Source organism: Gobio gobio (assembly GCF_949357685.1).
Source record: "Gobio gobio genome assembly, chromosome: 2".
Lineage (NCBI taxonomy): Eukaryota > Metazoa > Chordata > Actinopteri > Cypriniformes > Gobionidae > Gobio > Gobio gobio.
In genome coordinates this window covers 8455815-8466085 of record NC_137098.1, presented here as the reverse complement: position 1 = coordinate 8466085, position 10271 = coordinate 8455815, and the positions used below count along the sequence as shown (strand labels likewise).

The window sequence follows — 10271 nt, the reverse complement described above, 5'->3', positions numbered from 1 at the left end:
GTTAGAGCTCAGGGAAGAAAAGGCGGGAACCAGAAAAATACTTAAATTATAAAATATACAAACACAAAAATGAAAGTAAAGTGGTAGCCCCAATGGAAAACTGCTGCACAAACATAAACAAAACACAACATGAAGTCCATGTCCTCTCTCGTCCTTCATTGTCGTAGCTCCTCCTTTTATCCTCCCGGTGCTCCTCCATGAGAAACACGAGGCAGAGGCCGCTCTGTTCCTATGGCTCTCGGCCCCGCACTGCTATATGGTTTTTGTGTTAATAGAGTGAGGTAAATTGTTTCCTTAACCTTGAAACTGTGAACAAATCATAAAAATGGAACATTAATTTATGTTGAACTATAAACAATTTTTCCCTGTGCAGTCGGATTTGCAAATTGATTTGTCCAGTTTGTGACAGGGACATCGCAACCACTGTTTCATCAATGACTTTTGGACTCCACAGAGAGGCTGGTGGAGGTGGCCACGGCTGAGCCGGTGGAGGAGGCCACAGCGGAAACGGCAGACATGTAACACCTGATGAAGCCGGAGAGTTGACAATCCTTGGTGTAACCTTGAAAGGTGTGGACCAGGGCAGAGCTAGGGGAATGGAAGAGCGAGGTGGAGTCAGGTGGGCTGGAGACCAAGGCGAAGACAGAGGGATGGAGAACCAGGGTGACACTGCAGACCAAGGCAGAGCTGGGGGCAAGGAAGAATGAGGTGGAGCCAGTGGGGCCGAGGGCATAGAAGGACCTGAAGTGAAGGAGGAGCCCGGTGGAGGTCAAAGGCACAGCCAGAGGCCCAGAAGTCTGTGGCTGAGGATGATGGACCAAAGCGGAGCCAGAGGGACGAGGGAGCCCGATGGACCTCGAGGAATGACAGACCACGGGGGAGCCCAGGGAGCGACAAACCATGGTGGAGCCAACGGGTCAACGGGTGATGCGGAAGACTGTAGAGATGCCTGGGCTGGGGTCATAGGTCCTTCAACCATGGTTGGATGGGCTGGCCAGATGACCGTGATCGCACCAGTGGAGCCAGAGGGCTGAGGAGAGATGGCAAATCAGGAAGATGAGATGGAGTCAGGTGAATGGGCTGAACCAGTAGAGGGAGCGGAGCTAGGGAACCAGACGGAACCAGTAAAGGAGGCAGAGCCAGGGAGCCGGACAGAACCAGTGAGCTGGGTGGAACCAGCGTAGAAGGAGGGGCCTGGTCCTCTCTCGTCCCTTACTGTTGTTGCTCCTCCTTTTATCCTCCTGTTGTTGCTCCTCCATGAGAAGATCACAGCATAGGAGGAGGGGCCAGGAAGTAAGGTGGAACCGGTGGAGACAAAGGAGCTAGGAGGCTGGACGGGACCAGCAGATACGAAGGAACTAGGAAGCTGGGCGGGACCAGAGAAGACAATGGAGCTAGGAGGCTGGACGGAACCAGTGGAGGAGGAACCAGCGAGTCTAACAGCCCAGACGGGACTATGGGCAATGGGTGAGACTACATGCCATGATATCGAACTGAATAAATAATCCCTCCGGGACGGACAATGCGGCTGGCTCAAGCTCCGCAACTGACCTGGCTTGGGCTCTGGGATGAACTTGGCTAGGATCTGGCACCTGGGTGGAACTCTCCTCTGGCAAGAGGTTCATGGCTGGCGTGGGCTCCGGATCGATGTCTGTGGCAGGCTCTGGGTCCATGGATGGCAAGTGGCAATCGCAGTCCTACTTCAGCTCACCCACAGTAAAAGAGGAGCTACTCGTGATGAGCACTAGCTCGAAGAAATCTATAATACTCCCTCAAGGACCATTTACAGGAAAGGCGATTTTCTGTTTTAAATTATTAAGTTGAGTGTAAAAAAAAAGATTAACAAGCTGTCAGGATAGTGGTTCTGATGGATGAGGTCTAAAAACTCACTGGTGTGGTCCTGGGGGAGGAATGAGGAGGTGGACAGCTGCTAGATCCATTTTTTGTGGTTGGTTATTCTGTCACATTCAGGCAGGCAAGGATGAGGAGATAAGAATATATGTGCAGATTTGATACTTTATTTAACAAAACAAAAACTAGAAGGTACATCCAAAAGGCAAAAAACAATATAACATCTTCACAAGCAACATAAAGACAATAACCCGACAAACCGGTACCGAAAACACAAGCTATATATATGCAAAATATAGCAAGAACTAATCAAGGGACAGGTTAACATAATCAGTAACGAGGAAACCAAATCAGTGACTACAGAAACAAACTGGATACAGGAAAATAAGAAACAGGAACTAAGGCTCAGGGAAACAGGCACATTCAAAGTCCATGAAAACGACCATATTTTGTAAAATGTACCAAAAGTTTAAGGTAAAGAAAAAATAATAAACAGCAAAAATAAACAATTAACAAGATGATTGTGGTACTGCAGACAGAGGAGATTTGCTATTAAATGTACTTGTACATAAAATTGTTAGTTCAATTAACATTGCATATTTCACTTTTTACGAGGTCTTTCTAACATACATGACTGACAGTGACCTCTTCTTTAAGTGGCTTGTAAAATTGAAGGTCCTCCACAAACTGCAAAACCAAAATGAAAGATTAATACACTGATCAGCTTTCTGAAATTGCCATGATCTCTGTAGTTTGTTTTAATTGTAGTGATAATACTGCACCTTTGGCCTCACATTCGTATCGAATGATTTCACAGCCAAGATAAAGAAACTGATGGTCACACAAATCTGAAGGACATCCAGTGCCACACTTCTCATCTAGAGATGGGAAAAATCAGAATGTAATGGAATAAAAGCAATTTGACAGCAAATTATTAAGGCAAGAAAAAGTTTTAAAATGAGAATTTGAGGAATATTCTCAAATCAATAGTTTATGAGACACATGTATGTATAAGCAATTGAAAAATAAAAGGAAATTATTTGAAAAGTGCCTCAATGGTCATTCATTTGAAACCCTTTTTTCTAAACCTTTTAAAGAAAATAAAGAATAATTACCGGATTCCTATACTCGAGGTCCAGACTCAATTTACATGAATACAGTGCTAGGCCAATAACAGTAGAACAGTGCTGACTATGTTCAGCACCACAGCGATGAGCAGCTGTAATACACAAATCACGATTTCATCTTAAAAAAATCTCACCAAACCAGAAACATCTGAACTACTGAATGCGATGACTGTTAAAGACTTACAAGAACTGAACTGGGAAACCGAGCTGCAACAAAAGACTCGATTCCAACCACAAGGAACTATAAGGAAAAAACAAAGAAATGCTTCAAATGTGTCCATCAAAACAAGTTCAGACAAGTATTGAGCCAAATGACTTCCCATCATTCTAAAATAAAAATCATCAAAATGTGAACTTTGTGTCATCAGTACTCTATATTAACTTTGTGAATGGTCTCACTCATTTTACAACAATTTAGAAACACAATAAGAATCAGAATGAGGTATAATAATTACCACACCACCAATCCAAACTGGAGCATCAGATATCACAATGTCATATGGTCTTATAAATAAATTCTCTATGAGAATATAGAGGATTCCTGCTGCAATCTGCACAATCTATGGAACAAGAAAACATGCCATTTATACACCACTTTGTATTGTGATGAATCTCAAAATGTACAACGTCACTTTAAATAATCATAGTATCACACACACAGAAACATCTGTCTCATTGCAACAAATGAAAACAATATGCGTTCTAGAATCGGCTCAAAATATTGAATGTTCAAAAATCCAGACAAAGGTTGTGCAGTGTGTTTCAGGCTTTAGTTGTAATGTCAGTTTCAGCGTCTATCTCACCGCAAGCGCTGTAAAGATGCCCATCATCTTGGCTTTCACATGCTGTGATACGCCACACACTGGACTGTAACACAAAGTGCCCAGGATCTGACACAGTATTGGCCATTTGCTGTTGGGGTTTGAGGCGATGGTGATCACTGTCACTCCTTCACCCTGACACATTGTCATAGACATCCTGCAAATCTGAGCAGATAGAAAAGAGAGAGTTTGACGTTTCCCGCAGGTGATAATGGCCAGTCCTCTTGAATGTTTACTGCTTGAAATCTTAAGGACAACCAAAGTATTACCATTTTAAAAGGATAAATCATCACTGGTTTTAATGTATTAACTAAGCACAGAAGAAGAGAACACAAGACACACTTTAAACATATTTAAATACAATGTTCCCTTTCGAAAGGGAACTCGCGCTGCGTCAGCTTCGACGCTACGGGGAACGCCTCCGGCGTGACAGGTGCCTGAAATCACATTGAATCACGTCAATTCCACTGACCGGCGACAGCCTCTGATGTCATCAAGGTGCGACCAGGAAGTATATAAGGGCGCCTTGCCAACATGACAGTATCTCTTCGTCTTCAGTGACTGTTTTGCCTGGATCCTGAACGTCAAGCAAATACCAAGCTTTGAAGTGTGCAGAGAAACAGCGCCACTTTCGCAGGTGCGCAGAGCCGTGTACCAGGTATCTTACACCTGACGACACTCACACGCTCTGTGTATACTGTCTGGGGGAAGAGCATGCACGGGAGGTTCTCGAGGGAGCCTCCTGTGCGAACTGCGAGCGTTTTCCGTTGAGAACGCTCCGCTCTCGTTTGGCTCTCTTCTCGAGGGGAGAGAGTTCAGCAGCTGGGAGCGGCCCCGCTCGCGCCGAGGCCGAGCGGCGCCTTCAATCCTGGGGCTCCCAGCTGGATCTGGCTCGTCGTCTAGAGACTGGTGTAGTGCTTGTGGACAACGAGCCAGATCGCGAGGGGCAGACTTTGGAGGCGGAGCAGGATCTAAGCTCCTCCTCCTCGTCTGTGGCTCTTCCAGTGGAGCAGAGGATGGTTGAGGAGTCGAGTGAAGTGTTTGAGGCTTCTCAACCACCTTGTCCCATGTATGGGGAGCTGGTGGAGGTTATGGAGCGCGCCGTGGGCAGATTGCAGCTGCCTTGGCGGCGCGCTAGGGGAGATGACGTTCGTCTAAGTAGACTGGATGACCGTTATCTCCCCGCCCATGACCAGCCAGCTCTCGGGAGTCTTCCATTCTTTCCTGATCTCCATTATGAGATTGCGAGAGGATGGAAGAAGCCCTATTCAGCGCGAGTCCATCGGCGTCAGCGGGCTAATTTTGCTGACGTCGAGGGATTACCGGAAGCTGGATATGTGTCGCTGCCGCCCGTTGACGAGACGTTTGCAAACTACCTCGCTTCCGGGCGGCCATCGACGCTAAGGGCTCCCACCCTGCCGTCAGATCCCCTTAGGACAACATCACGTCTGAACGGCAGGGCATACATGTCGGCGGGTCATGCTGGGGCGGCTTTACACACGATGGGAGTGTTACAAGCCTACCAGGCAGATCTGCTGAAGGACCTCGATCGGGGGGTGGGACTAACCCCTGACGCGGTGGCCGAGTTGCGTCGCACCACTGATCTCTCTCTTAGGGCCACCAAGCAAACAGCTTTCGCCATCGGTCGTTCGATGGCGGCTATGGTGGCCACGGAGAGACATCTGTGGCTGAACCTGGCGGACATCGCGGGGAAAGAGAGAGCCTTTCTCCTCGATGCCCCGGTCTCGCCCTCTGAACTGTTTGGCACCTCCGTAGAGGCGGTGGTGGATAAGTTCAGGGAGGCGAGGACGCGCTCGGCAGCATTTAAAACCTGCATCCCGCGGAGGTCCGGGACCGCGCCCAGGCAGTCGGGTGTCCCTGGTCCGTCCCAGCCTGAGGGCTGGAGACAGGAACAGAGAACCAGTGTTGCCTCTCGAGCGCCCCCACGGAGGGTTATGGCGCAGAGGAGGCGGGACACCCGTTTCAAAAAGAGGAAGGAAGCTGGAGCTGGCAACCGGGACCAGCGTAGACAGCGGACTCCGCCCCCGAGGGGACGCAGGTGAACGCTGCCTTTTTCCCTTCCTCTGGAAGAAGTTTTTCCCCGGGCGCTTTTAACATCAGGCCGGTGGGCCTATGATGAGCAGAAATGTAAGAATTCTGACGGCCCGCCTGGCTTGGTTGTGAGAGCGCCCCCCTCAGGATGGCGGGCGGATAATAGCCTATGGTTGGCTGGAAGCACCGCTGGGAGCGATTGGTGAGTCCCCTCGCTGAGGGTGAAACATTTTCAAAACTATGTTTTTCAGAACTCCTATACCTTCGCTCGCCTGAGAGGTTTTCTGGGGAAATTTGGATCGCCGCTGGATCTTCGCAGGGCCTGCAGCTCCCCGTGAGTAAGCTAAGAACGATCTTCTTTGCAACATTGTGATGGTTGTGTGTGAATACTTCACTTTCTGCTAGAGAGTTTGCTGCCTCTCCGTGCTATATTTTGCCCATTGTTTGGGTAACTGAATCGCGCTCTCGCCTGAGGGCTTGTAGTGTAAGGGGTGAGCTGTGTTTTTTCCTAGCGTAAAGTGAAAAGTAGCTGAAGACCGGGTACGCGCTAATGCACGAGCTGTAGTGAGATCTGCGCCCAGCTCTGCGGGGCTTTGGAAAAGGGGTTTTTTGGGGCCTCATTGTGTAATATTAGAGGTGATAATATTTCTTTCCCGGGCCCTGAGTAGATCTAGTGCGGACCTATGTCGCACCACTTGGCCTAGGCTTTGTCAAGGATGGGGGCGTTCCCTTTTATTAAAGGTGTTCGCCCCTGGCCTGTCTTTTTATTTAAGAACATGGCGTTGTTTATGCATCCTTGTTTCAGCCTCCTCTGTTGCAGAGTCGTCAGGCCAAGGCCCGCCCCCTTCTCTGCGTTCTGGGGTCACGTGTAATGCAGACGAGGATGTTGCAGGAGACAGCGACTTTGCCAGTAGTCGTGGGGTGGAATTAAGCGTCTTTCGCCGGTTTGCGACTAGACTTTATCTGCTGTTTCCGCCTTTCGGAGCTTGGTGGCCGCCATCTGCTGGCGGCCCCCAGCCTCTTCCTGGAGGATGGTACGGCCGGTGGTTTTTCACATTTCTGTGATATTGTTCCCTTGCTTTATGTCTCTGCTTCACCTCCTTTAGGGCCCGGGTTGAGCAGAACATCGGATAATCCTTCTGTCTGTACGTTCTGGTCGGATGCTCCCCTGAGGCCCGAGCATTGCCAATGGCTGACGCCCTCGCAATCAAGGTTGGCCGCTGCATGGAAAGAAAGACAGCCGCCCCGATGCAGGTCACGTAAGTTGTACTCCCCTCGCTTTAGAGGGTCTTTGCTGAGCACTTCTGCTGAGTACACTGCTGTTGGCAATGTGATTAGGTCCATGTTTGTAGGCACTGCCCAAGAGACTGCGCCGTCCTGGGGGCCCTAGGACACGACGAAGTAGGTTGTCCCTAGCTGCCTCTGGGATGGAGCCAGCCCCAGGTGCGGGCATAGGAGCCAGCTGGCTCTGAGTGGCCAGCTTGGACGGTCTGGGCAGTTGGACTTCAGGACAGGTAGTAGGCGTTAACCGGCCTCCTTGCAGGAAAGTCCCGACACTATGGCCCACGAGTGGGCCTCGGAGGCTCTTCTCCACTGGTGTCGACGTCAGCAGTGACCCGTCATTGGCCCTGGGGATGAGTCCAAATAGGTGGTAGGCCCTACCGGGCCTCCCTATGGGCCTGCTGTGGGGAAGCAGGCTCACTCGACCTCCTTTGCGGATGGCGTTCCTGGGCCCCAGTCACTGGATGGCTAGCACGAGTGCTAGTAGGTAGTAGGCCTCATCCGGCCTCCCTGAGTGACCTCCCTGGAGGCAAACTCCCGGTTCCCAGCCACTGTGGCGGTGAGCATGAAGTGCTATGAGTAGCACTCTCTGCTATCAGGTGGTAGGCACGGTAGCCTCCCTGATGATGAGCTCACGGTTCCCGGTCGCTGTGGTAATGAGTGTGAAGTGCTACGAGTAGCACGTTCTGCTATCTGAAAGCGAGCTCCCGATTCTCTGGCGCTGAGACGACTAGCGGAATGAAGAGCTATGCGCGGCGTGCTCTGCTATCAGTTGGTAGGCATTGCTGCCTCCCTGAAACGAGCCCCCGTTTCTCAGGCGCAGAAGTGAGACGGTTAGCGAAGCGCTATGGACGGCATGTTCTGCTACCAGGTGGAGGCATTGCGCCTCCCTGGAATCGTTCCCCGGTCCCCAGTTTCGGTAACGGATCGTAGCATGGGCTGCTATCAGGCAAAGCTGCACGGGCTTCCCTGAGGGGATTCGCTTTGGAGTAGTAGGCCCACGTGGCCTCCTCTGAGGGCACGCTCTGGTCTCGTGGTTCCTGGATAAATCCAGTCAATGAGCAGAGGCCGGCTCCCCGGCCGCTGTGGTGTGCATAAAGTGCTATAAGTGGCACTTTTTGCTATCAGGTGGTAGGCATGGTACCTCCCTGAAAGCGAGCTCCCGGTCCCCAGCCGCTGTGGTGAGCTTGAAGCGCTATGAGTAGCACATTCAGTTTGGCTGTGAGTGCCCGATGTCTTGCAGTTGGTAGGCCCGCTTGGCCTCCCTGATTAAGCGAGTCCCTGGTCTTCCCAGCTACCTCGAGGGCTAGCACGACTGCGATCAGGTATCAGGCCCGTTTGGCCTTCCTGAGGACGAGCGCTGCTTTGGATGCGCGAGCGGTCTATCAGGTTACCAGGTGGAGGCCTCTCTCGGCCTCCCTGGGGGACGAGTTCCCTAGGCGGGAACACACAACTGGCTTTTTTGCTGACAGCTAGTGGCTACCCGCTATCAGGCACCGGCCTCTGGCCGTTTGCGAGACCTGAAGGCGGTGTTCTTACCCTAGCACGACGAAGTGTCACTGCGGCTATGTGGTCCCGACAGGACGGGACCTTCATAGTAGGCCTACGGCATGGTTGCCTACCGGGCAGGCTTATGAGCTCCTCTCAAACGAGGGTCTATTGTGAGCTTACAGCCTCCTGGGGCTGATCTATTGGTGGTAGGTCCCGAGGGGCCCCTCCCGATATATTCAGCCTATAAGGCCTTTTGGCCTCCTAAGCACGTTTTAAAATAAGTGCTTGGTAGATCCGAGGATCGAGCGGCTTGACTCCCCTCGCTAGCAAGGGTTTGAAAAGCACTTCGCTGAGCGCTGCTCTCCGGGATAACCCGTCTCTGAGGTCCGGCTAGTCGGTGATGCTGCCCTTTCTTGCAGCACCCTAGCGGGATGTCTCTTCGGAGGCGAGTACCAGAGGCTCTGTACTGTACAGACAGGGTTGACCGTATTACGTGTCCCATACTAGACTGGGTCACCTGGTCAGGTCTCCCTGGTGGCATTCGGTGATAATCTCCCGAATAGTGACTGGCATAGGGTTCCCTCGTAGTTCCCTTGCCACGTTCCCTTAAAGGAACCCCTTCTGAGTCGAATGGGTTGGTTCCAGGCCTTTGAGCAAGGCCTGGGAAGGAACTCATGTGTGTGAAGGTTTCCTTCTCAGGCGATAAGCTTGGGCTTTGACCGTAGGGGGCGCTGTCACTGACAGCCTAACGTGACCAGAAGGGGAGTGGTTCAGGCATTTCAGCAAGATTTGCTTGTCTTGACAGTTGTCACTGCCAGTGGGCATGCACTCCCGTCGGCATGGCGGCGTTGGTATATCGTTCCCCGTAGCGTCGAAGCTGACGCAGCGCGAGTTCCCTTTCGAAAGGGAACGTCTCAGGTTACGAATGTAACCATTGTTCCCTGAGAACAGGGAACGAGACGCTGCGTCGCTGTGCCATGCCACAGGGCCTGCCTGCCGAAAACAGTCCCTTCAGACGATTAGATACTGTCATGTTGGCAAGGCGCCCTTATATACTTCCTGGTCGCACCTTGATGACATCAGAGGCTGTCGCCGGTCAGTGGAATTGACGTGATTCAATGTGATTTCAGGCACCTGTCACGCCGGAGGCGTTCCCCGTAGCGTCGAAGCTGACGCAGCGTCTCGTTCCCTGTTCTCAGGGAACAATGGTTACATTCGTAACCTGAGACGTTTCTTATTCATAATAATTATGATGGAAATGTATAACATTTAGTTTCTCCAGACACGTTATAACAAGTAATATTGCTGACTGGTTTCCGTGTCAACTGCATGAAAGATAAAATACACCTGCTCTTTGTTTGCTAAAATTAAGTCGTTGAGATTAAGATCACACTTTTCACCTGATTTCACTATGACACAATTATTCTTTACCTACATTTACACACAGAACGTATGAGGAAAAAGTGTTAAACTCACCTTGTACGTGACTGAGTCAGTTACAATCCAGCAAAGTTTCACTTTTGGCTCGGTCATATACAGAACTTGATTTTTCTTTCTCGGCAGTGACGCCCTCAAAAGAGCAGTGCCTAGGGCTTTGTGGAAGTTCTCCCATTTAAGGAAATATTTTTGGAAATATAAATAATATTAA

At 50.6% G+C, this 10271-nt stretch overlaps 1 protein-coding gene across 1 annotated transcript; it reads right to left on the bottom strand.

Moving 5' to 3' along the window:
- Positions 1-2001: 2001 nt before the first annotated feature.
- Positions 2002-4028, bottom strand: LOC307122922 (uncharacterized protein). Its single transcript, XM_079811259.1, has 6 exons — positions 3782-4028; positions 3434-3538; positions 3163-3219; positions 2967-3070; positions 2634-2729; positions 2002-2538 (listed from the first exon to the last, which is right to left on the bottom strand). The coding sequence occupies exons 1-4, from the start codon at positions 3953-3955 to the stop codon at positions 3014-3016; spliced, it is 393 nt and encodes a 130-aa protein (XP_079667385.1). The 5' UTR covers positions 3956-4028; the 3' UTR covers positions 2002-2538; positions 2634-2729; positions 2967-3013.
- Between the last annotated feature and the right edge of the window lie 6243 nt (positions 4029-10271).